The sequence below is a fragment of the Artibeus jamaicensis genome, unplaced genomic scaffold, assembly GCF_021234435.1.
Source record: "Artibeus jamaicensis isolate MK-2021 breed Jamaican fruit bat unplaced genomic scaffold, CSHL_Jam_final contig_391, whole genome shotgun sequence".
Taxonomy (NCBI): Eukaryota; Metazoa; Chordata; class Mammalia; order Chiroptera; family Phyllostomidae; genus Artibeus; species Artibeus jamaicensis.
In genome coordinates, this window is record NW_026521814.1 from 18457415 (window position 1) to 18483793 (window position 26379).

Here is a 26379-nt window from a genome sequence, read left to right on the forward strand (position 1 = left end):
CCTTAACCAGGGATACGCGAGAGCAAATGGTTTATACCCCTCCTTCCTAACCAAAGGGTATGTAACTTAAATCTCCCTGGCCTGGGAAATAGAGAACAGAGACCCAGTTAAGGTCATATGCGCCAGCTAAACCCAAGGACAGATGAAGTCAGAGACACAAATATAAAAAACTCCATTAAAATCCAGACAGACCCAAGATAAAGGTAAAACAGTATAGCAGACCAAAGTATACTCCCAACCTCCACCCCCTGCACCCAGATGTGTTCAGTTTAACACATCAGCATCTTAAAAAGGCACCTGGAAAGCTGATGAATATTCTGCTGAAAACCTCCCCTAAGATTCTCACCAAAGAAGAAAGATAAAAACCCTCAAGACAAAGATTCAATTTGAGGTAACTCTACAGTGAGCTTGCCTTTCCTGGCCATGACTTTGTTATTTCCTCCTCAACTCTAAGGATCCCCAGGAGGCGTTGCCACCAGAGGAGCAGTGGGCAGCAGCAGCTTGCCCTGGGCTTACACCATCCCCCATCCTGTCTCCAAGGACCTTTTTTTGTGACTTTCCAGTGAGCTGACAGCAGCCCCACCTTGGCTCACTCCTTCCCTGCGACATTTCTAGGGAGCCAAAGCAGAGCACGGCCTAGGCTGCCTCCTGTTACTCTCCCGTTACTTCTTCTACCCTAAGACCCTGTTCCCAGCTTTAATAAGTGTACTCTCAAAGTCACCTGGACTCGTGTTGTGAAATCTTTGCTGCACAAAGTGAAGAACCCACACACTACAGGCTGGCCTGAGGCAGACCCACTCTGGGGCAGTCCCTGTCTGGTAGTATTCCCATTCTGTCAAAGCCTTCCTGGTGAGAGAGAGAAACTGTTGAGATCTATACCTACCGAACGCCAAATATATACTAGGAATAGAGTTCATTCTTGCTCCAAAGTTTGTATGGTTCCCACTATTACTCACTAAGGCTATAGGAAATCACCTTGGAAATACAACCTTTTCTCCTCAGCACTTGGTGAGATTACCTACAATGAATACATCACTGCACCAGCAGACTCATCTCCCCAAGGGGAGACCAGAGACAGATGGGGAGACCTGACTGTTTCTCGTGTATAATTCAGGTTTGCTTTTAGTGTGCTATTAAGAATTAATTAAGAATTAATGCACTCCCCATTTGCCCACTCTGAGAAAAAAACACAAATGGCTTTTTGAAATTTTGTGGATCTAAAGTGCTTGAAAAGTGAGTCTCATTTCGATTCAATTAACTAGGGGTATTATCTGAAAAGAATTAACTCTGCCATATATCAAACATTTAGAACAAATGAGAACAACTTTTCTTTCTGCTCTTCATTTATTCATATTCATTTGTTCAATAAATATTTACTGAACACCTACTATGTGTCAGGATCAGAGTTCCTTCACCCAGAATCTGGCAGCGGGCACATGACATTGGAGAGCTATAATTTTCCAGCACAGAGGGATAGTGATCAGTGTTCATCCAGAGAAGAGGGTTTGAAAGTTCTGACCAGAGAAATGAGAGGAGCTTTCTGGGAGAGCTGGCATATGCGCAGATCCTTGGAGGAGGGCGGAACAGTGACAGCTTAGGATGGCAAAGCAAGTGGCAGGATCCGCACGCTTCAAAGGCATGGCAGAAATCCAAAAGCAGTGAATGTAAGGAAAGCTAAGGCTAAAAACATAGGCTGGGGTTCGACTGTGAAACAGTTTGAATACTATGTTAAGGAGTTTAAATTTTACCTGGGTGTCAGTGGTTCTCAAAGCGAGATCTCTGGTCCAATAGCATCAGCATCGCCTCAGGCCTTACCCCTGGCATACGGAATCAGCATCTCAGGGTCAGAGGCTGGCTCACCCAATCTTGTAGTTTAACAGATCCTCCAGGTGATGCCAATGCACACCAGTGCTGAGAACCAGTGCTGTAACCACACCTTCCAACGTCTGAATGCTGGGAGTGGCTGACAGGTGTGCTGGAGACGCTGACTTCCCAGGTCCTTTGGTGGCCTGGGCCAAACCTGTCTGTCACGTGGACTGTTGATGAGTGCAACCCTCCTCAGCCTCGGCTGAGAATGGCTTTTACATTTTTAAAGGATTGTTAAAGAAGAAAAGGAAGAAGAGGAGGGAGAAGAAGAAAAATATGAAGAATAAGGAGGAGGAGGAGAAAAAAAATGTGGAGGAAGGGGGACAGTGTGGGACGTAGTCTGCAAAGTCTAAAATATTTACCATCTGATCCTTTCCGGAAACTGTTTGCTGACCTCTGGTGGAAATAAGGAGAAACTGTTTTTGAGAAGAGCAATATGTCCTTAGGATGGATTAAGGACATTTAATGTAATGACTGTGCTGAAAAGAAAAAGTAAAGGGAGCTGGAAGCTGCGAAGCCAAATAATGAACCCAAGTGAGATGGTAAAGGTCTAAACAATGCCATAGTGAGGGACTCAACAACTGAAGAAATCACCTACTATGACCAGTTCAGCAACTCTCGGGATTTGGTTTGCTCTAGTTTTGAGAGAGTAGTGCAATTCTGAGAGCGTAGAAACCTCTTATTTTGTGTGGAAAAAAACAACCTAATTGTTTAATGCATAGTGGGTATTTGGAATTGCCTCCATAATATTTAATTATTGTCTATGCACATAATATGCAAGTAATAGGCACATAAGCATCTCAGTTGTCTTTGATGCCAGGTCCAGGTTAGTAGGTCTGGATGCACCCAAGATGCTTCATTTGTAAGAAGTTCACAGGTGGGGATCACACTTTAAGTAGCTAGATGGAGCTCCAGTGGTTATTTGAAAAGCAAAATTTTAAGCTCACATAGTAAGTATGGGAAATAATCACTCCAGGCACAAACATGTGCCGTAATATATGATGGAATTGGTCACCAAAGCCCCCCTCCCCTGCTGTTAGTCACTGGAAATTCCGCCCTCTTGGAGGGGTGGCTTTCAGGAACAAGTGCCTGAATGTGGAATAAAGTGTAGATGGATTAAAAGGCAGGAAAGAAAATAGCGGAGATGGGAGGTGGGAAGAAAAGGCAGACCCTCCCACAGTGGCCAGAGGCAGTCTAGCCTAATGGGTTGGGAAGTCACACGCCCTTAGACTTCAACTCCAGGCTTCTCCACTTACTAAATGATCTTACACAGATTATTTCACTTTTTTTTGTTTTTGCCATGATTCTTCTTTCACAGATGGGGAGGTCAATTCCTCAGAGTGGTTGTAGGGAATGAGGGAGAAAAAGTCAGAAAATAAGGTGATGTACTAGTGAAACTGTAACAAACTATAACAGTAAATAATTGTAACCTTTAATTATGAGACAAAAATGTATCAGCTCGAGACACAGAGGAAGCTCTCCGCACATCACAAGTATTAAACAAGTGACCTGGAAAGTTATTAATGTTACTAAAGGGTAAATAACCTCAAATAAATCTTTAAATACACGTTGGTCCACATCGAGGAGTTGTGTATTAAGTATTTGGGATTCCCTCCAAGAAATGACATGTAGGTAATGTGGGACATCATTAGCAGTTCGCTTTCTGACTCTGCCACACACACTGTCTTTATTGTTTAGAGCTTGAGCTACATAGTGGATTAGCACTGCCACATTTAGAAAAGCAATTAGACAACAGAAGGTATAAATAACTTTCAAAGGAAATTTGTGTTTTATATCTAAATTACATTTCTAAATTAAAATAAGGCCTTTGAAAACTTTTTGGTGATAGGTGGACATTTACCATGGAATGACATTTCAAGTAGAATGTTACATGTATCTGATGACGAGATACCTTTAGCACCTTAGAGGCAAAGCCTGAGAGGGCACACAAGTTGTTCCAGTTACTCTTAGTTCAATGAATTAAAACTCTCTAGGTCTTGAAGGGCTTTGCTTCTTTATTATTGTCTGGTGTTTCCTTATTTGCCTCAGCCTCTAGGAGCTTTCCTTTCCACTGCACCTCTGCCCCACCCCACAGAGGTGGAGCAGGAAGAACAACAGGCCCTTGGTGCCAGAGAGACCTGGGACCAAACCCAGCAAGGCCTCCACCACTTGGCACCTGCACGACCTTAGATAAGGCTCTTCCTCTGAGAGTGGGTTGCCGTAGCCACGTCCATACCCACTGGGGTGGATTATTGAGGATTAGAGGTAATGTTTGTTAAGTGTTTACACTGAGGCTATACATAGAAAGTAAGAAATGAATGTGGGTCTTTGTTATTTATTACTGAAGTGTCACCTCACGTGATGCCTGTTCTAAGAAGTATTCTTGAAAGCCCTAAAGATGGAAGCCATTTCACTTCCTTTAATATCCGGAGGTGCACTGTGTTTGCCTCTGGTTACTCTTATATGTGGCATTTTGGTTATTTGGTGTGTGGATTATGTTCTCTATAGGTATGGAATCGCGAGACAAAAGATCTAGGTTTCCAGATTCCTATGTGCACCATGCACCCAGTCAGGAGCTAGCTTGCAAATAATAGGTGCAATAATGAATATTCAATGAATATTTCCTTAATACAGTAAAAATCACTTTCTGACAAGACTCACATGAATTTTTCAGTTGGCGTATTTCTAGTTTTTCCTGACTTCTCCAACTTTTCAATGCCCCACCAAAATGAATTACATCAGACACCAAATGTTTCACAATATTTTCCCTCGAGTACGATTTATTTAAGTCATGTATAATTAGAAATACAGAGAATTACAGCAGAATAAAAAACACAGGAATTATATAGCTTGTCTTGTTAAAAATTAAATAAAAGAGGTACTGGTTAAATGAAGAGGCACATGACAACGGTAGGTATGTGCTGGGTAGCTGGGGCAAAACTGCCGAGCGGGATATTGGAAGCACAGGGGCCTAACTCACCAGTCTCCGTCTTCGGGGGATGACTCAGCGCTGTCCGTCGCAGGAGGAACGGGCGCTTGTAACCCTGCGCTGACTCCCCTAATTAGCACTAGGCAGTAGCTGTCTCCGAGGGAAAGCAGAAGGAAGAAGGAAGAAAGTGAAAAGGACAGAAGCAGGGAGGGGAGGAAAAGAAGGGAACAGGGGACGGAGGGCGGAGCTCAGGAAAAGGAAAGTGCATCCCCAGGGTGAGGACTCTCCTGTAACTACGGACCTGTTCTCTCCACTCCTCTGGAAGATCAGCCAGTCCTCCAAGTCAGGGGACCTGGAAAAGTAGGTTAAGCCCTCAGGGAGAAATTGATAAATTCATTATACTCCTCTATTGTTTGAGTAACAAAGTCTATGGACCTTACAGTATTAATAGGAACAAAATGGACATGCTTCCTATGACCATGGCGAAGGAGTGTTTCAATGTGCTTCTCCCTCCAGAGCTTCTCTAGCTTTACTGAAAGACAGCTGGCTCAAATAGGAACAAAAGTAATTAGACTTTCCAGAGTCACATTCTATTTTAAATGCAGAATGTTTTCTAGCTGGTAAATAGCTACTTAAGAAAAGGCAATTAAAGCAGTAGTTACAGTTTCTCCATAAATAGAAATAAAAAGACCCCTTTTAAAGGACAAAACGTCACCATGATGTACATATATAAATTTCCCCCAACACATCAGTATAGATCAGTCTCTACTGCTTACATTTAAAATATTAATTGCATTATAATGTCTATGATACAATTCAATTATATAGCTGTTTTCTACAGAAGATTCTGGTGAAACAAAAGCCAAGAACCTTATTCACAGAACATTTAAAAGCTCTTTATACACACTTTATGCACAAATATATCTTAAATTAGAATGATGCATACCTAATATGCATATAGAATATGGCTTACACTTTAAAAGAGATCTAAGTTGTGAGTTATAAAATCCCACTCTTTAGACTTAAAAGCTTCTGGTTGTACCCATTTCTAAAATATTGCTTAGCATCGTGGAACCCAGAAAAGCAGCAGGTGCAACAGAAAAACTTTTTAGGATGGACACACCCTCCTTCCCTTCAATCAATGGCCACTCTTGATTTTTTTCCATCCATTTTTCTGCCTTTCACAAAAACAAAGCCACCTAGTCTCACAATTATTGAAGTGTTTATACAGTGAAAAGTTACACCACCTAACTGTGCTTAACTTTGCTTGTCAGCTAATAACAAATAAAGGTAGTTCTTCAGGTTGGAGCAAAGGAGAGGCTCTGCACATGCTCAGGCAAAACATGACAGGGGAGCAGAGTCTCCAAGGTGGTTTGTGTAGTGAAATGTAAAGTCACATCAAATAACATTATCTGTACAGAAAAGTGTGGGCTTCCTTTCCCAGATATTTTTGAGTATGCACCCTATATACACAAGCACGCACACACACTCCTTGTCACTTATCTCTTGGCCTGTTATATATTCTGGTACATCCTAATGGGATCAACACCCCAGGAGGCAAATTCCATTCCCAGTTTGTGTGTCTGACTCCAACAACCGCTGGAGGTTCTTGTCATCTTGGATTGCAGGTAATATGTGACTTCCGTGGTGATGGAGCCCGCGTAGGTGAGTCATTGGTGCATCGAAGCCACATGGATGGGTATAGGCTGGTCTACTAGTTCCCAGGACAGGTTTCACTGTGGATTCCAGCTCCAGACTCATGATGCTGTGTTCATCGATCAGGTCATAAAGCCAAGACTATGTATGATGCTCCAGTGTCATTTCAGGACTTCAACCACAGCCTCTGAGCTGTCCTGTCTCTCATTTGTTCCCATGTATTTAAAAGAGCAAGGACGTTCTAAATGGCCTGTTCCTCAGAGCTGTAAAAAATATTTTCCTTCATTTTGTTTTTGCTTTCCTTTTACTTAAGACTTCAAAAAATGTAGTTATAGCATCATGTGTAAAACAGTGGGAGAAAATGAATTTTAAAAACACTTTATCTTTTGCACACATATTGCAGAATCACCCATGCTAAAACTGGGTTCAAAATAATGACAATTTGAATCTGTCCCACTTTTGTCTTAAAAAATGTCTCTGGATCAACTGAAGAAGGCCAAATTGTGGAGGAAAAATGATGGCAGAAGCACTGGCTAAAAACTCTGATGGCAAGTTTGAGTGTATTTATTTGGCCAGAGTTCCTAGCACAGAATTTTATGTTCTTCCTATTAATTCCTTACATAGAAGTCCATAAAAATGGCCCGATCCCAGTGTGTGTTGAGAGAGAATAATATAGTTCTGCAGGAAGTTGAGGAATTAGGATGTTTTAGTACTGTTTTCATTATCCTGAAATGAAATGCAAATGAATATGAAGATCATGTTTTCATCATAAACAGACAACATTTACTGTGTTGCAATTTCCCACTGGACTTTATATACCTTGTGGAAATAAGTGCTTTGTCAGTCTATAATAGATATCCATTCTATATCAGCTAGAATTATTCTTTCTATTTCTTCTCTTTGCATGCATGCATGTGTATGTGTGTGTGTTTTGATCTCAGTAAAAGTTTTGACCTTTTGGATCAGAAGTCACACACTTAAATAGCTATACAGCACTGGCAGGTAGTGTGAATGAGTTAAGTGGGCTTTATGAGTGTAAAACAATTACCAGGATTGTAATGAAGTAAAGATGTTCAAAAAATATTTCAAATCTCGGTGGAGGTCAAATAACACAAACCAGGCTAAATGCAACCCACAAACCATTGGTTTTTAACCTCTTCTTGAAAGTACACTCAACACCAAAGAGCCTGCAAGCAAATATGACCTTCAAACATATTTTGTTTGGTCTATATTATGTTTCAAAAAACTTCAAGCCAACACTAAAAATGCGAAGATTTTACCCCCCCCCCCCAAATCTCTTAACCTGTAGGGACACCCGGAAAGCCTGAGCCTTCACTCTTCCCTGGGGAGGATCTGCCAGAACGAAAGGGTGGCTGACAGCAGCTCACAGGACGGGCGGGCAGTGCCCGCTCTGTCCCCGAGGCTGACCAGGCCTTTTTCCTTCCGGGCACTATCCCTGAGTTGCAGTTGCCGACTGTTGCCACTCCTGTTATTTTCTGATTTCTCCCACTACCATCATTTAAGAGAACTTGCTGTTTCTGGAAGGCATGTGAATTTCACCTAGCTGACTCCTGGAAGATGCTGCACCATAGACAGGCCTTCTCAGATGGAGAGGGAAGTGAATGAACTTAGTAGGTCCTGATGAAAAAAAATTGTCCAGTGGTCCTCTGTCTACTGGGGTTTGAAGATTGCTGTTTAGTATGAGCGGGTCTCAAACTTTTCCAGCCTTGGGGTGTTTTTTTAGTTTAAAAATAGAGAGAGATTCCATTAACTGCCATGTAAATCTCATCAAAATTTTTTACTGACTAGATGCCAGAATCTCACAGATAGTTTTTTTTGCCTTAGACATTTTCATAGTCATCATTTTTACAAATGTGCTGGTAACCTGTGATTCCTACACACAACTTTTAAAAAATGTTTATCCAGCTTGATATTATAAATACATAGAAAATGCTGATCTTTCTTTTGAAGCCATATGGTGTACCTGGCTCAGAGGCATTCGATAGGAAAGAATATTGTTTAATTTTGGTTAACTCAGTTGTCTAATGGTACTTACTTCACAACAAAACCTTTTATACCTAAACATCTATAAATACTCCACTGGATTAGTTTTCCCTAAAATATGTTTTGAGGACTCTAGGGTACATCGTCAGGACCAAGCACACTTCTGGAAACAGCTATGAGCTCTAAAGGTAACAATTTATAGTTTAGATGAAGGGAAAGAAAAGAAATTGGTATAGCTAATATAATATATTAAAATGGTTAAATCTAGAGATGGGTTTTAGTTGCTGTACAGCCACTTTGTGGCTCAATTTCTACCCAAGCTTCATTATGTAAAATGGGATTTATAATCACTACCTCTGGAATGGCTGAGTGAGATAATATACGTGAGATGTTCATCACAGCGCTTACACTTGAAAGTTGATATCAGTAAAACTATTATTATCAATACATCTTTAAAATTTTTTTAATATTTATTTATTTTTAGAGAGAGGGGAAGGGAAGGAGAAAGAGTGGGAAAGAAATATCAATGTGTGGTTGCCTCTCATGTGTCCCCTACTCGGGACCTGGCCTGCAACCCAGGCATGTGCCCTGACTGGGAATCGAACCAGTGACCCTTTGCCTCACAGGCCCTTGCTCAATCCACTGAACTACACCAGCCAGGGCTCAATACGTCTTATAATCAAGTCGAGAATACTGAGCAATGAATCATCTTAAAAACTAATCACCTTTTAACTCTTTCATATCTAACGCAGCATTTGGGGAGCTAATGGTAACATCTTGGTGTGGCTCCCTCAGCATCTTCTCTTGCTCCCACCATCACCCCAGCAGCAAGACACATCATGACATTGGGCTGTGCTCCTCACTACTTAAGGGGACACTAAGACATCTCCACCACAAACACACATCCCTCCCTGCTCACTTGCTGCACCTCCTCTGAAGGCCCAGTACAGTGGTTCTCCACTTCAGTGTACAGAAACGCAACATCAACAAATGGGGTCATTAAAAAATCAGATTTCTAAGGCATCACTCCCAGAGTTAATCATTTGCTGGGTCAAAGGTGAACCCTAGAAACTGAATTTTTAAAAGAGAACCATGCAGGTACATGTCCATGGATTTTAGTAAATATTGATGTTTTCTTCAAAATATGTAGTTTTAACCCTGGCTGGTGTAGCTCAGTGGATTGAGCACAGGCCTGCGAACCACACAATTGCGGTTTGATTCCCAGTCGGGGCACATGCCTGGGTTGCAGGCCAGCTCCCAGCAGGGGACTCATGAGAAGCAACCATACATTGATATTTCTGTCCTTCTCTCCTTCCCTTCTTCTCTAAAGATTAATAAATAAAATTTAAAAAAATATGTAGTTGTTTTATTATAATCATCTGCTGTAAACTTCATATTTGCTACAGGAAAAGTCAGAATTAAACCTCCCCATTGACTATAGCCTATTATTTTTGAAGAACTAAAATGTCTCAGTAAGTATGATTCTTGTTTATAAGCAAAGTAAGAATTTTTTTGAAAAGGTAAATATTTAAGATTATATCAGAAGATAGAAAACAGAGGTTTTAAAAAAAAAAACAAATAATCTGGGAGGATATTTAAATAAGATAACTTTGTCTCTAGTGATATTCCATAAGCCATTCATTTCAGAAATTACATTTCACATCTAAAGAAATAATAATTACCTCTCTTAGTTAACATGACAGAAGCCTTATGGTGTTCTAGACCTATGCACGTGTATCAGCACGGTTTTCTTCAGCATTTACTTGACCTTCTGTGTTCTTATGAAGATCAGGTTCACCTGGAAAATAAGCAAACACAAACAAAGGATAGGCCTGTGAAAAAAACGAGTAAGGTCAGGAAACTGAAGCAACTGGGGAAATGTTGAAGACTACTTCACAATGGGTTCATGTGGCACGTTTCTCCAAAGATAGCAAACATTTTCTTTTCAGCCTGTGAATTTAGAGAGTATAACAAATCATCTTCTGGCCAATGTACAACTTTGTGAAGTTGCAATTTAATCTGGGAATACAGAAATGAAACAGATGAGGCATGTTTAAACATCTAGTAAGTCAAATGTAAAAGTTATGCATGTTTTTCCTGAATATGTCTAATTGAAACAAATTCTTTTAAACAAACCCTCTAATGATCAATGCCTTTTACCGCACCTTGCTTCACTGCTGTGAACCTCAAATAAATGATTGTAAGAGAACAGTAATGTCGAAACATGCTAATCTGCCAAAACAAACTAACGGAATTACAGTCACTTGGCTTTCATATAAACCTTGAAGAAGAAAAAGTAAAACAGCATTTGCATGGAAAATGTTCCAACATTTCTAGAGAAGTTGCAGAGAATCTATCAAAAATAGAAATATAAAGTGAAATGTACAGTTAAAAGAATCTTATTATATGAGAAAGTAAGCAAAAGTCAGAGACATTAATTTTTGAGTCAATTACTCAAACTACTTTGATATTTCAGGAAAGAGTCATATATGATGAAATGCCATTTCTGTCTGAAATATAATTGAAACCATATTAACACTTAAACTTTGCCCCAATTAACTTTGAGATTATTTCTTCAGATATATTATAAGACTACATTCTCTCAGCTGCAACACATTTTCCATTGAGGTTATAAATTTAGTGAATACAAAGAACTTATGAGGCATTATCACAAAGCAAATTTATTTTATTTCTCACTTGATGTTTAAAGTACATTCAATGGGAAAAACTTATCTTTTGTACCAGAACCAAATTTCAGGTAGTATCATCTTTTTTGATCATTCTTAGGTAAAAAAAAAAAAATCACATGATCACATTAAGTTGCCGAAGTTTCAACTCAGACATTAGCAGGTCCCATCACACATCATACACATCGACCTAAGACAAAGGAAAATGCACTATCCAATAGTGGGTGTGTTGCAGAGCCCAGAAACCGTGTTGGAACTGGGGCCTGGTTGATGTTGCTCTCATTTTTCCCTCCCTCCCCACAATTGGCTACCATGGCCTCCTGAGCTGGAGAAAGGAAAGCAGAGGGCTGAGAGGAGCAGTGTGGTAGCTGGACCAGTGCCATTATCATGGGTTTAGAGCTTGATAATGAGTCCTCTGTGAGCACACTCGGGGACTTTTTGCCAAGGAAAATGCCCAGAGACTTTCACCACCTAGACATGGGCACATGAAACTCTGGTTCCTTGGTGATGTTCATGGCCTTTGGAAATTTGTTGGTGCCTTTCCAGCTTCTGTCTGCTGAGGTACGATCCCCCTTTCAAACATGGGTGGGGCATATTTGGTTCACAGCAAACATTGGTGAGGCAAGGGTTTGATTTCTTGAGGAAAGACTGAAGTCTACACTGGTTCATCTGTCACCATCAAATCCTTTATATTTCTCATCTAAGAACTAGACTTTATTCCCAAAACTCTGTTAACTTCAAATTCCTCCACGGTTCTGGTGAAGTTTTCTTCCCTTGATTTGAGATGAAGAGAGAAACATTTCCCAACACCAGAGTGGTCATTAAAGAAATCTGTCTGCATTGGCTGGTGTGGCTCAGTTGTTTGGAGTGTCATCCCATGGGCTGAAAGGTCATGGGTTTGATTCCCAACTGGGGCCCATGCCTGGGCTGTGGGTTTGGTCTCCTGTCAGAGTGTGTGAGAGAGCCAACGAATTGATGTCTCTCTTCCCTATATATGTTTCTGTTTCTCCCCTCCCCCACCTGTCTTTCTCCCTTCCCCTTTCTAAGCATGTCCTCTGGTCAAGGTTAAAAGGGAGGAAGGAAGGAAGGAGGGAGGGAAGGAAGGAAGGAAGGAAGGAAGGAAGGAAGGAAGGAAGGAAGGAAGGAAGGAAGGAAGGAAGGAAGGAAGGAAGGAATAGGAAAGGAATAGGAAAGGAATAGGAAAGGAATAGGAAAGGAATAGGAAAGGAATAGGAAAGGAATAGGAAAGGAATAGGAAAGGAATAGGAAAGGAATAGGAAAGGAATAGGAAAGGAATAGGAAAGGAATAGGAAAGGAATAGGAAAGGAATAGGAAAGGAATAGGAAAGGAATAGGAAAGGAAAAGGAAAGGAATAGGAAAGGAAAGGAAAGGAAAGGAAAGGAAAGGAAAGGAAAGGAAAGGAAAGGAAAGGAAAGAAATCCGTCTCACAAATCCTTTTTCAACTGTCAACAGCCTGACTCCTTCACTTGCTTGAGTTGGGTGAGGGCTACAAGCATGCTGTAATCAAGTTAAGTCAGTCTGTTTGGACATTTATTATCTAAGAGTCTTGGCTTAAACTTCTGCTTTAGTATCCTGTTACTTACAATTAAATTAGAAAAAAACAAATCAGACTAGAAGGAACAGGACAGAGTGGAAAGAACACACTGAATTAAAAGAAAGGAATATAAGTAATTAGTTGTATGACTCTCAGAAATGTTCAGAGACCCTTTTACAATGGACAAAGGACACTGAGGTCCTTATAGCTAGTGGTTAAAAAACTCACCAGTAACAAAAATGGGCAAGGAACAGAATCATCAAATGGTACCAATGCTGTAATTACAAAATTAAATACCAAAAGGATATACAGATTACATCCATGAGTAATTGTATACATGTAATTAGAAAAGCAGCAATTAAGAACTATGACCAACTTAAGACAGGAATTTTGCTACACTGAAAACCAAGCAATTTCCTTGAAAAACTAAAAATTCCAGATGTTTTCAAGTTCACATACACAACATTGCCAAGCAACTGCATGGCAGACAGACTGCTTAGGAAAATGCTAGGGTTCCCTGCAAATTCAAATCATATTACTTTTACTAAATAATTCTTTAGTTGTAGAATACTTTTCAATTAACTTGGATAATACTACTTGGAAGTAACAACTAGTCTTTCATTAAAAAGAGAGTTGTATCGCTTTGACCCATCACTCAGCCAGAGCAGAAATGATTTTCTTTATTCAATCCATTATAGGTCATCTTGGCTCATGAGTGACCTCTGTAAAAGGCCTTCAGACACACCCAGGCTTTCCCAGCTTCCGAATGTTTCTGAATCATGAGCCCCTCTTTTTAGTTGGTGAAACTAGGACCTCAAAACAAAATTTATAAACAAATAAAATGAAACACATAGGATTAAAAAGTATTCCACTTACATTACAATATAATTATCAACATATTTCAGTTATCCTAATGGTGCAATATAGTAATATATGTGCTTCTTTATTAATGCACTAAATCACAAGGTCTAGCTGCAGGCTTCTCATCTGTGCAATTTTAAAGTTATAACAATATCCAAGGTAATATCTTGGGTAATGTCCAGTAATATCTCAAGGTATCTTCACAAATGTTATGAAAATGTCTATGATTGCTGTTGGTGACAAATACTACAAACATTACTCTGTGTATTGTAGCCTATAAATAAAGGAAATTCTAAATTTCAGTTAAAGGTTAGTAAATAATTACTCTTCAAGTATACAGACCTCAACTGTATAATTATGGGTTACAATTTTTGAGAGAACCTAATTTCACAGGTAAGAAACAGAATCAGATTAATGAAGTGATTTCCTCCAGAATGGACCAAAACTAGATAACCTGAAGTCAAAACTAGTGGAGTTTACCTTCCCACTATTTCAGCAAGAGAAATAGAGTGACCTTGGAATTTCGTTTTACTGGAGGTATCTGAAAACTCACACACATAGGAAGCTACTCCTTAGGAATGAATACAACGAGCATGTTCAAAACAAGTGTACAAAAGGTGGTTTGACAGCCGGAAAAGAGGTAGTGAAAGTAAGAAACCTCTGATAATTCTGTTCATCTCAAAGAGCTTTTGCCTGTTCACCTAATCCTGCTTCAAATATTAAAATTTGAAAAGATATAAGTTGTAAGATGATGGAAATGTTGCTTTATAAACAGCTTCTGAATGCGGCAGGGACAGGGAGCACAGTTGTCAGAGGAGGAACAGACAAACGAAAACAAAGAGAAATCTTGTAAATTGACCCAGTCCAAGCTCCTAGCCTGCAACATGAGCTATTATTATATTAGAATCATAGGGTTAGTTTGGTAGATGATATAAATAATACTTCCAAGGAGTAATATAAGGTGCACTATCAAGTGGATGTTAGAGATTCCAGTCATCTTGCTATGGTTTTGCTGGACTGTTTTTTGAAAAGTAATCCTTTAGGATAAATTATTATACCATTTAAAATATAAAAATAATAGCCAATACTTTGTGAGTGACTGCTAGATGGTGAGCACTACTTTAAAGGCTTCACTCATCTCAATTCCCTGAATCCTTACAGCAAACCTGGGAGGCAGGTTTAACAGCTGCGGAAACTGAGGTGGAGGTCGAGTCGTCTGCCCAACGTTTCAAGACTATTGAGTGGCTGATCCCTCTGACAAAGTGCAACCAGAACCTTAACCTCCAGTTCTACCATTTCTCCAACTACACTCATCTGCTTGTTACTTTCACCATTCATCAGTGGAGAGAGCAGGTTTTTGTGTTTTCATCTGGAGAAAATGAGAGAAGAGTCAGGAAAGTGTGTCTCCTTTGATTTTGGTCATTTTCCCATGGAGATTAAAAACACTTAGAATGTTAATCAAGCTTTGTCATCACAAAGCTTGTGTCTATCATGCAAGCTTTGTCATCACAATTTTCAGAAGATACTACAGAAGATAGATTCAACAAATACTGTTGGTATGCATAATAAAAATTTAGTGGTCTTTAGATTTTTTATGATATCCTATAAATATCTTTTGATCAATTTTTAGAATGAGTTGAATAAAGGCTGCTAAATACCCAAACATACTATTTTTCCCATTTAATTTAGCTTTAAGTCATCAAATTTTAGAGGGCTAATTTGGTAACTGTATTGATGAAGTCCAAAGAATCAACCAAAGTAGAAATCAGTCTCACATATCCAGGAATACTTTAACTCAGATGAGAGACTAGTGTTCTTACAAAATGTCTTCTATGTTATTTTTTCCTCTGTGTGCATTTTCCTATCTAACCTAGGATGTTTCTGATGAGCTATTTAAAGGGTTGTATGAAGAGAGTTAGTCTTATCTACTTGCAGTTTTTGAGAGTAGGAGTGAAATAAATTCTCTTGGATATAATTTCAAGTTGCTCCTATTGAAGAAAACTTAATAATTGTAAACTCATACTTTAAAATAAAAGCAATTTAAGCAATTAGTCAAAAAACATATTATTGATCTACAACACCCAACCAGGATTCTGGGGAGTGGTGCATTCTTTATAAAGATTTGTATAACAGGTTTAGTCTCATGCTGGGGATGAACTAACTTATTTAAAACAAATTGTGGCTGCCCTATTGTCTCTTCATCAAACTAACATCAAAACTATTATCTTATTATTGTTGAACTGACTTTATTTCATTATATTTCTATTTCTTACTAGTGTCTCTGGGTTTTCTTTAAATAAAGAACTTGCTCAGCATATTTTATACAAGTCTAACCCAAGATGAGATGATGTGGGAACAAAGGACCCTTCTGAATGAATCTCATTCTGAATGAAAGCAGAGTGATAAATTAAGATTTTTGAGTGTGTCCTTGTATGGGTTCTCTTTTGACTTACATAAAAGTTTCTCAATGAAAATTAAAGTTAGTGCAAAGCTTCTAAAATTACTCACTACCAATTATCCTGCTGAAGAATGGACCTAGGTTTGATTTTGAAGATTATATGAAAATAAAGTTTAAGCATCTGATTTGTGAGGGTTTCTATTATAAAACTTATATACAAACTCCCACCTGAAAAGATCTTTTAGATCATGTCTCTTTTACCCTACATTTCACAATTTTTTTGAGAAGCAAGAAAACATGGAAATTAAATATTTATAATAAAAATCAAATAATTCAGCTATAAATTTTTTGCATGATTTCTTGGATTTCTATAGTTAACAAGAAAAAGTGATCTTAGCCAAAATATGAATAACAGTCCTAGAAGAAGTAAACTCAGGGTAAAAGAACAGTTTTGACCACACAAAAAAATCTAAATTTAGGCATATTTTAATGGACAAAAACAAAGTAGTAGAAATTCTTTAGGGAGAGAAATAAATTGCCATGAACCAAGTTTGCTGGATTAACTAAAATATCTTCTTTCAAGAACATTTTCTTTTCCTAAAAGATTCTATACCAAGGAAAAAATAAAGGCAGGTATCTTAAGTGGTAGAATTCTAAACAAAGTATGTAATAATGGTTGTTCACTTTTAGCTCTACAAATTAGGCAACTGTATGAACTATTCAAAATAAGACAATTTCATTCCTTCATTCATGTCGAAAACTGGATAGACTTGAGAGATATTTGAGAGAAACTCTAAAGGCTATCATGATGGATTGATTACAAATGGAAAGGTTATAAAAGAGTCAGCATCAATTCACTATACAACTCACTCCATTGATGGAATTTATCAATTATAAGTTTTTGTCATTAATTAAGCATAATCTCATGTCAAAACTGTTATAAGCAAGTAGTGTTTTTCCATAATATACGCATTTAAGGAAGCCTTCTATAAGCTCTCCATGTAGTTTAGAAGCACACATGTGAACCAACAATAAGAATTATTGCAGTAAACACTAAATTATAAACACTTTCTTAACATGTATTGATACATTTAATCTTCACAAAAGCTCTTGAGATAGACAATTGTTTTTATGATCCTTGCTTTAAAAATGAGCAAATCGAGGCAGAGAGAGTAAGAGACTTGCTCAAGGTTACAGAGCTAGTAAGTGATGAAACCAGGATTGAACATGATATTCTAGTTCCAGAGTCGTAGATCCTCACTCAGCACCATGCAGGGTATAATTTAGTACTTATGCTGTTTTTTTGCCTTTTCTTATTATGAGTACATGACTTATCTTTGAAATGAAATCTGTTGGTAAGTGATAGCCTTTCCCCTCCTTCCAAGGCAGAGCCAGAGAGTAAGAATAAATATGTATATTTGTGAAAATATATTATTCAATATTGGACATCGGGCAGCCTCAGCTAATGAATTACTGGGATGCTCCTACTAGTCTAATATAATTAACCATTAAGTCAAGGGTCAGAGGATCACAGTAAAGAGGGTACTGAAAAATAACACAAAAAATAGGCTTTCCAGAAGGAAAATGACTAGGTCACCTTAACTGAATTACATATTGAACAAATAATGCACAAATCTCATTCCCCCCAAAAACCTAGCATATTAAGCAATTTTCCCCTGCTGTCCACTCCTTCTATAACAAACATTTTGTCAATGATATCTATCCCTTATAATTTTATGAATCATTATTTATTTTTTCTGAACCATTTTTAAATGGCAGAGAACTAATAGTATTTGTTCAGAAGGACACATGGTAGAATATAAATGATAAATTAAGTTTATGAAAGTCACAATACCTTTTCGATGTTTTAGAAAATGGACAGCTAGTGTGAAAATAGATGGATAAGCTTTGTTGCGGAAATGGTTATCTGTTCAAAAAACATTTACTGACATTCACACTGTTTTAGTAAAGAGAACTGCTAGGAATGCCATTTTAGCAAACATTTGAAAGTATAAGGATGCTGATGTAGCCATCAGCTGAACCTACTCTCCTCAGGCCAGGTTGGCCAAGGAATCTCTAGTTGTTATGCATGTGATTCGTACTCCAGTTGAGCAATCTGTAAAAGTGGGTTCCCTTTCTCTCAAAGGACCAGGTAGATTTCCAGCAAGTGGATTGAAATCTCCATGTCTTTTGGTCAAATTAGAGTTGTCAGCACGCATGGGATTTTACTTATAGATGTTTACTAACCAGGAAAACTAACACTTCTGAGAACAGGTTTTTGCTTCCGGAAAAAAAGTGTTACTTACTTTAACACCATCTAGAGAAAATGCCGTGAAGCAGTTGTGAAAAAATAAACTTTACATAGCATTTATAATTAGCTATGTTGGTAAGAATGATTATGGTAAAATTATAAAATAAATATAGTTAATGTATGTATGGTTAATGTTTAATATTTTTACTTTTGCTTCTGAAACCCTTTGTGATTAACGTATTCATCAATAATGACCTTGAAATAATTCTTGTTCTTTTTTACTCTTTTTTATTGTTGGCACTATTACAAATATCCTCCATTTTCCGTCCTCTTTGCCCACCTCCATGCAGCCCCACCCCTGGCCTTCACCACACTGGTCTCTGTGAACATGGGCTATGCACACATGTTTATATCCACAGCAGCTTCAGTATTTCTCTCTTCCAGCAATTGCTCTTAAAACCATTCTCCTTGAGTGTAAGCTGGACTTAACGACTTGCTTCTAATAGACAGAATATAGCAGAAGTGGTGGTGTTTGACTTCAGAGACTAGGCCATAAAAGGCATTATAGCTTTTTCCCCTAGTACAGAGAATCTCAAACAAGATGGATGCAAAGAGGCCCACTCCAAGACAGACCATAATTAAAATGACAAAGGTGAAAGATAAGGAGGGAATCTTAAAGACAGCAAGAGGAAAGAAGTTGGTTACTACAGAGGAGCTCCTGTAGGACTCTTAGCTGATTTCTCAAAAGACACTGTACAGGCTAGAAGGGATTGACAAGAAATACTGAAAGTCATGAAAACTGGGAATCTACAGCCAAGATTGCTCTACCCAGAGAAGCTACCATTTAGAATCAAAGGGCAAATAATGAACTTCCCAAGACAAGAAAAAAAAACAAAACTAAAGGTGTTCATCATCACCAAATCAGAATTATACAAAATGTTAAAGGGACTTACTTAAGAAAAAGAAGATGATCAAAACTATGAACAATAAAATGGCAATAAATACATATCTATCAAAAATTGAATCTAAAAAAACAAACTAAGCAAACAAGAGGACAGAGACAGAATCATGGATATGGAGAGTGTTTTGATAGTTGCCAGATGGGAGGGGGATTGGGGGGAACGAGTGAAGAGGTGAATTCTTGTTTTTCTAATTCAACTTATTCTTTTCTTCACTTGATTTGTTGCTGAAAAACCATTTAAGATAATAGTCTGGATATCTAGGGAGCTCAATTCTAGCTGATTTTGTCTAGAGTAGGTACTACTCTAGAGCTGATTTTGTCTAGAATAGACAAATCTTCTAAGAAAGTATGAAGAAAACCATTATTCTTTTCTTGTTTGTGTGTGTCCCACAAGTTATAATCATGCCCAATATAACCCTCCTTTTTAATTTAATGTAACTATAATAAGCAGCTTCTGCCCTGGCTGTTGTGATTCAGTGGATTGAGTGCTGTCCCATGAACCAAAGGGTCACCAGTTCAATTCCCAGTCAGGGCATATGCCTGGGTTATAGGCCGGTCCCCAGTTGGGGACATGTGAGAGGCAGCCTATTGATGTATCTCTTGCATATTAATATTTCCATCCCTCTCTTTCTCCTTCCCTTCCCTTCTAACAATAAATAAAATATTTAAAAAATAAGCAATTTCTATAACCCCTAAGCATTTCATTGTTATTATATAGTGTAGGAAGACAATTTTGGGTAATGATCTCAGACACTCAGGAGTGCTTAAAGAACTACAGTTGTCATTTTAGGCCAATTGTCAGTCTTTGATTTTGTTAAGTGGGTTAATTTGAGCCAGAACTAAATTGTTTTGAGCAACTGAAAGTATTCTAGAGGTAAAGTGGGAAAGGGAGGAAGTTAAGTTCTTGAGTTAAGAGGAATGGAAGACTAGAAGCTTTGGAGAACAAAGGTAAGTGTCCACAAATGAAGAGACTGATGTTTCAGTCTACAGTGTAATTTTAAGACAATGATGTTTCCAATGCCCTTTGCACTGGGCTAGTTATCAGGAGAGTGTGACAATATTTTGAGCCTAGTGTGAGCAGTGCAGAGGACATAATCAAAGTCCGATTACAAATTCCAGTTACAGTTGCTAGAGGTGAGTAGCACCAGAAGACAAAACCTTGTCAGAGCGCTATTCCCGACCTAATGCCCCAAACCTGCAGTCTTACTCTGCCCCCATCACCTCTGTTCGACAGTGCGATGTCCCATCCACCACTCTCTTCGCCATCACCACCTTCCCCACTCCCCAACTCTTCAATGTCACACTGTTACCTCATAGTTTTCAGAGGCTACAAATCTCCTGTAAACTCGTGCAAGTGTTTCTGGTACTACAAAGTAAAATTAGAACAATGGACAAGGTTTGGACTGTCAGAAACATAGCAAGTATAGACATTGAGCAAAAGGAGGATTTGGGGAAACAAACGTTACATTTAGTTTTCCCATTAGCCATTTAGTAGTAGTTTCTTTTCTTACATATTTTGGCTGATAAAGGAAAATATTGTACAACATAGTGGATAGTACCATTTCATTTATATGGACTCACAGTTAAAATCAGATTTCCATAGCACAGAATCAATTCTCCTCTACTTGACACTGACCGAGCTTTTACCTGGCCCTGATCAGGAGCCACTGAAGATCTGAAGCTGAACAGCAGTGAGTTCTGGTCTCAGAAAATGCCACAGGTATTTGTTTTGCACATAGGAGGCCTCTGTACATAGTTTTGAAATAACCCCAGTAATTTTCAACCTTTTGTCATAGTCAACGTGCATAACACACTCCAATGAAATATTCCATTACGCTCAGGGACTGAGTGGAGGGATGGTACGGATCTCCAAGGGGAACATCAGAATCTATCACACATGTGAAATTAGAAATGTGTCCTGACTCTCCGATCCCACTTCTACATCAGCACTGATTTTTGACAGATCCCTGTTTAAAGCATTTTTAAACCCATTTTGAGAATGCAAGGCATAATATACAAGTACTCGTTAAGTATTCCCACTGTAATATGAATAAGTTATCGGATGCTTATTCTTAGAAAAGGCATTTTAATGAAGGTTTGGAAAATAGGTAGGATTTTAATGACTAGAGTAGAAGAGGGTACCCCAAGAATTGCATTCTATGAGGCGATAAGAACAGGATAAAGGTAGGAAGAAACTGACTCCCCCAAGAGTAGAAGGCAAACATTTCAGGGTAGGAATGCATGACCCGAGACAGACATCTAAGGAATATCATCCACTAGATACACCCGTCGTTTCCTGTGTGCAGCCTGCCTGGGTGGCACTGGCTCAGATTCGATTCTGTGCTTCACCGTTTGTTGATGAAATTTCCTGCTCTCCTGCTCCAGGTCTTGCTGCATTCATTTAAATGCACAAGTGTTCTATTTTGACCTGCCTTTGTGAACTACAGATAAACTATGTTGAACTTTTCAAAAATAAAGTAGTGTGGATGATGTTAATATGCTGCCAGGGTTGGAAACAATCGAGTTTGTCTTTACAATAAATAAATGTGCAAATGAATAAATAACATGGAAATACACACTCACAATTCAAGCTGTTATTTAAGCCCTTTTAAGATTAAGTGACATTGGTGAATATCACCTCTTAGGACTCTATAATTTTGATCTTCCAAATGTTCCATTCTATCAAATGCACACTCCTATTCTATTGTACTGATAACATAATGTAGAATGTTAGCTGAAGAGATGAAATTGGAAACACAAACAATGCAATAAATGTATAATATATAATGTAACTGACTAACAATTTCAAATATTATTTTACATTTACTATAAATATCTAAACTGTTAACAATGTTTTGAACCATGATTGGAAAGAGAACAAGCTGTAGTGTTTACCTCTGAGAGCCTGGGCTTTTCTCTGGCAACTCATCCCTTCTGAAATCTAAAAAGTGCACAGATATTTTCTCAAAATGATCCCAGAATTCATAGTCCTGGTAGTTTAGTAGTTATAAAATGCTCTATGTTTTATGTGAAGAGTTTTGATTGATTAAAAAGATAACAGGAAGGTATAATATAATGTTTTATAAATAAATATTTATAAATATAACCTTTTAAAGTAATTCATGCAGAGTAACATGGACATGTTTTTATTCTTTTCAAAAGGTACCTTTTTATTTTATGTAATCAATAGATGTAGAAGAATGAGGAGAACTTTTAGGGACTAACAGAGATTGCTGGCCAGTTAGAGAAAGAATGTGCCCAGAACTTCTACAGGGATCTGTGAAATGAAAGTACAGACAAATATCACAGCGATGCAGGTCTTTGAAGTAAAACTACTGCTATGTAACAGGTTTGGGAGTGACGTTCAGGCTAACAATTATATTTATTGTTCCTGAGCAGTTTGTCTATTGTACCTCAAGATGATTTTTAAATTTTCCCTTATGAAAAGTAAGTGCCTTCGGAGTCAGAGTCTGGAAATAGAGACTCAAGCCTTCCAGCCTGGTCTCCTGATGACTCCTGGGTTTCCCCCCAGAGAAGCAGAGGAGAAGGATGAAATAGCCTTCAGATGGGATTATACTTCATTGCTCCAATGGCAACTTTGTCACACCCTGTGAAACCACCAGAAAGAATCAATCAGTTTGATTCCCTTTGTGGAACTTTTCAAAAGGGACAAAAGAAACCATGGGAGGCAAATGCAGGAATAATGAGAGAACAGTTTCTTGTAATTATTCCTAAAGCTCCTTGTAACAGTGGGAATCTATAACTCACCCCACTATTCTTTTGATCTTGTTTCTGTAAAAGCTGACTTTAGCATGCAACTTATAGATAAACAGCATGTTAGTGTAAGAATTCTAGGAACTAACTTCAAAATATATAGACCCCGACCTTCATTCATTCCAGCTCCAGGAGACTTACTGACTTTCATCCACGGAGCCTGGATGACATGAATCTGGGATGACAAAAACCAGGATAATGAAAACCAGGACGATGCACGCCAGACCATTGCTTGACCAGTTTCAAGGTCCTTTTCAGAATGGATAAGGACCATTCTGCACACTCGTCTGCATGTGGAGAACTTTTCAGTTCCCTCCCTTGATCTCTTTGTTCTGTTCTCCTCTCCCTCCTTACAAAATCTGCCTCCACTGAGAGGAGGAGCTGGGCTTTGGGAGGAGTCCCCCATCCTCTCAGACTGCTGGCACCTGAACAAACCCTTTTCCTTCTCTCCAGCACCCGTCTCACAAGTTGGGCTTTCATTGCAGCAGGCAGCCAGACCAGCATTCGGTTAAAACTAAGTTAGAAACTGAGTGGAAATAAGAGCAAATCAGTTATTTATACTATGTTATAGTGCTCAATTTTTAAACTGGCTTTTATGATCCTGTCAGTACTTCCTAGGAAATATAGCTTAAGTAACTGAATTAATGTACTTAACATGCCTCAGGATTGCCTGAGACTTTGGCACAAAACAGAGAATGTTGCCTTATTTTTTAAGCCAGATTATCCTACAATAAAAAATGTTTCTGAGCCCTGGCTGGTGTGACTTAGTAGACTGTGTGCCATTCTGTGAACCAAAGGGTCACTGGTTCGATTCCCAGTCAGGGCACATGTCTGGATGCCTGGATTGCAGGCCAGGTCCCCAGTAGAGGGTGTGTGAGAGGCAATAACACATTGATGTTTCTCTCCCTCTCTTTCTCCCTCCCTTCCCCTCTCTTTAAAAGTAAATAAAATGTTTTAACAAATGTTTCTGTTTCAGTAGACCTCTGAAACATTCTTAAAAACTCACAATCACACTAAAAAACTCAAAGAATTAAAAATTACGAATTAATTTGCCTCACATCATTCAGAGAGTTTTTAATCATTCAAATTAAAAGAAAAATTAAGCTCTAGTATTTTTCTTTAAAGTGGTGAAAAACACTTAATAAATGTGAATATAGTGATATTGTTTTAAAGCTCATTGAACAATCATATTGTTTTTAATTTCCATTCTGAAAGAACTACAAATGCTGTCTGCCTCATTGGTGAGCTGAAACTGTGACCAGTCTGGTTTTGTTCCCATGGCCCACGCCCAGGTGTTGTTTACAGAAGTACCACAAACAAAAGCATATGCTCTAAATCATTAGACTTAAAAGTCATGTCTGTGCTGGGAACAAAGTTTCTTGGAAAATACTTAGTCAAACGCTATCTTCCCACCCACAACTCCAGAAGGTATATAGGTTTCTCCTCCACTGGACACGGACTGAAGTTTTCCCCAAGAGAGGCAATAAAAGTAAGGGGGGAACTCAGGTTGCTGGTGAGAGAGGCCTAACTTCTTACTGTTCCAGTGGTGTTTTTGTTTTTTTTACAACCTGTGGAACCCAAAGAAAGACAGAGAGAAAAGTATTGGAAGATACAAGAAAGCTAAATACTTATAGTTTTGGACACAGGACCCTGGGGTTTGCCAGTCCTGTCACATTTTGAGCGTGACAATGATTGAACCCAGGTCCAGCTGCCTGCTGCAATGATAGCCAAACTCACGAGACAAGTCCTGGGGAGAAGGAAAGTGGTTTATTCAAGTGCTGATCACCTGAGAAGATGGGGACTCTCATTCCAAAGCTCATCTTCACAGCTTAGTGCTGGCAGAGGTTTTTATAAGGAAGAGGGAAGGGAAGCAGAACAAAGAGCGCCAGGGAAGGGGTTGAGAAGTCCTCTGTGTACAGACCAGCACAGTCCATTCTGATAAGGCAAGTGATGGCCCAGTTTCCATCATGCTGGTTTGTCATCTGGACTCACATCATCCTGACTTATGTCATCCTGGCTCCACGGTTGACAGTCAGCAAATCTCCCCGAGCTGGGATGACCAAAGGTCTGAGTTTGTACCTTTTGAAGTCATTTCCTAGGATTCTTATACAAACATGTTGTTTATCCACAAGCTACATGTAAGTCAGAGTCAGCACTCACAGGAACAATGTCAAAAGAGTGGTGGAGTGGGTTATACAATTCCCCACTGTTACAATTCCTCACTGTTACGGAAAGATTTTGGAAATAACTCAGGGATTCATAAGTAGAAGAGACTTTTATCATTTTCTCTTACCTGGAATTCTGAGAGGTGGCAGAATTTAAAAATTTGAACTCATTTTATGAGGTTAGTGTAACCTTAATACCAAAACAAGACAAGGCCAGTATGAGAAATAGAAATGATAAGTTAATTGCATGAATATATATCTTTTAAAGCTGGCAAAAGTAATTTTGAAAAGTTAGTGCATCATGATTAACGGGTTTGAGGAATACAAGGCGATTTGACATTAGAAAATCTATATATAATTCACTTTATGAACCAATTAAAAAGAAGAATCATATAAATTATCTTAAAAGGTGAAAAGACACTTGATCGAACTAAATGTTTCATTTAAAATATATTTTCTAAACAAATTATTTATTGATGGGAATATAATTAACCTCATGAAGAGGAGATCAAAGAAACTGAGAAATATCACACTTAGGGCTAAAACGCTAAGCACCTCCCCTTTACATTCAGAGACAAGCTGAATGTCCTCACCGCTTCCATTTCAGAGTGTTCTGGGTAAACTTGCTAGTTAAGTGGGCTCAGGAAAAACAGTTATAAAAGGTATTCATTTGGGTAAGAAAAAACAACTTTCATTATTTGCAGAAAATCACTATTCAAAAACAAGTATATTTCTATACATCGGTGAGAAATAGCCATTCACAAAAACAACAAAGAATATAAAATACTGAAGGAAAATCCAACAGAATATATTCAAAATTTAATATTAAGTGATTATATTTAATATAGTACAGGGTGGGGCAAATGTAGATTTACAGTTGTTGGTATGAAAAATAATCCAGTAAATAATAAATAATAATACAAAAATAAACTCTGTTTCATGTCCTCACAACTGTATACCTACTTTTGGCCCACCCTGTATATGCTTACTATAATGGCTAACACATAATAACACTAATAAGAATTTTTATCATTATTAGTTTTATTAAGAAAAAATAAACTTTCTGAGAAACATAAAAATTAAGACCTATGAATGACAGAGTATATATGAATAGGAAGATAATCTCATAAAGATGGCCATTCTTCCCAAATTGATATCAAAGTAATTCTAATTAAAATACTAATTTCTTTATTGGGGTGACATAGGGTTAGAGAGGATCAGGAGTCCAGTTCTGTGACACGTGATCTGTATATTGCACTGTGTGCCCACCAC

General features: G+C 38.3%; 1 protein-coding gene across 2 annotated transcripts in view; it reads right to left on the minus strand.

Moving 5' to 3' along the window:
- Nucleotides 1-4618: 4618 nt before the first annotated feature.
- Nucleotides 4619-26379, minus strand: part of PDE1A (phosphodiesterase 1A) — a 294356-nt gene continuing 272595 nt past the window's right edge. For both annotated transcript variants that reach the window (XM_053665231.1, XM_053665232.1), the window contains exons 14-15: nt 10138-10253; nt 4619-7177 (exon numbers count right to left, since the gene is read on the minus strand). In XM_053665231.1, the coding sequence (XP_053521206.1) occupies nt 10180-10253 (74 nt within the window). In that variant the 3' untranslated portion in view covers nt 4619-7177; nt 10138-10179. The remainder of the gene's footprint in view (nt 7178-10137; nt 10254-26379) is intronic.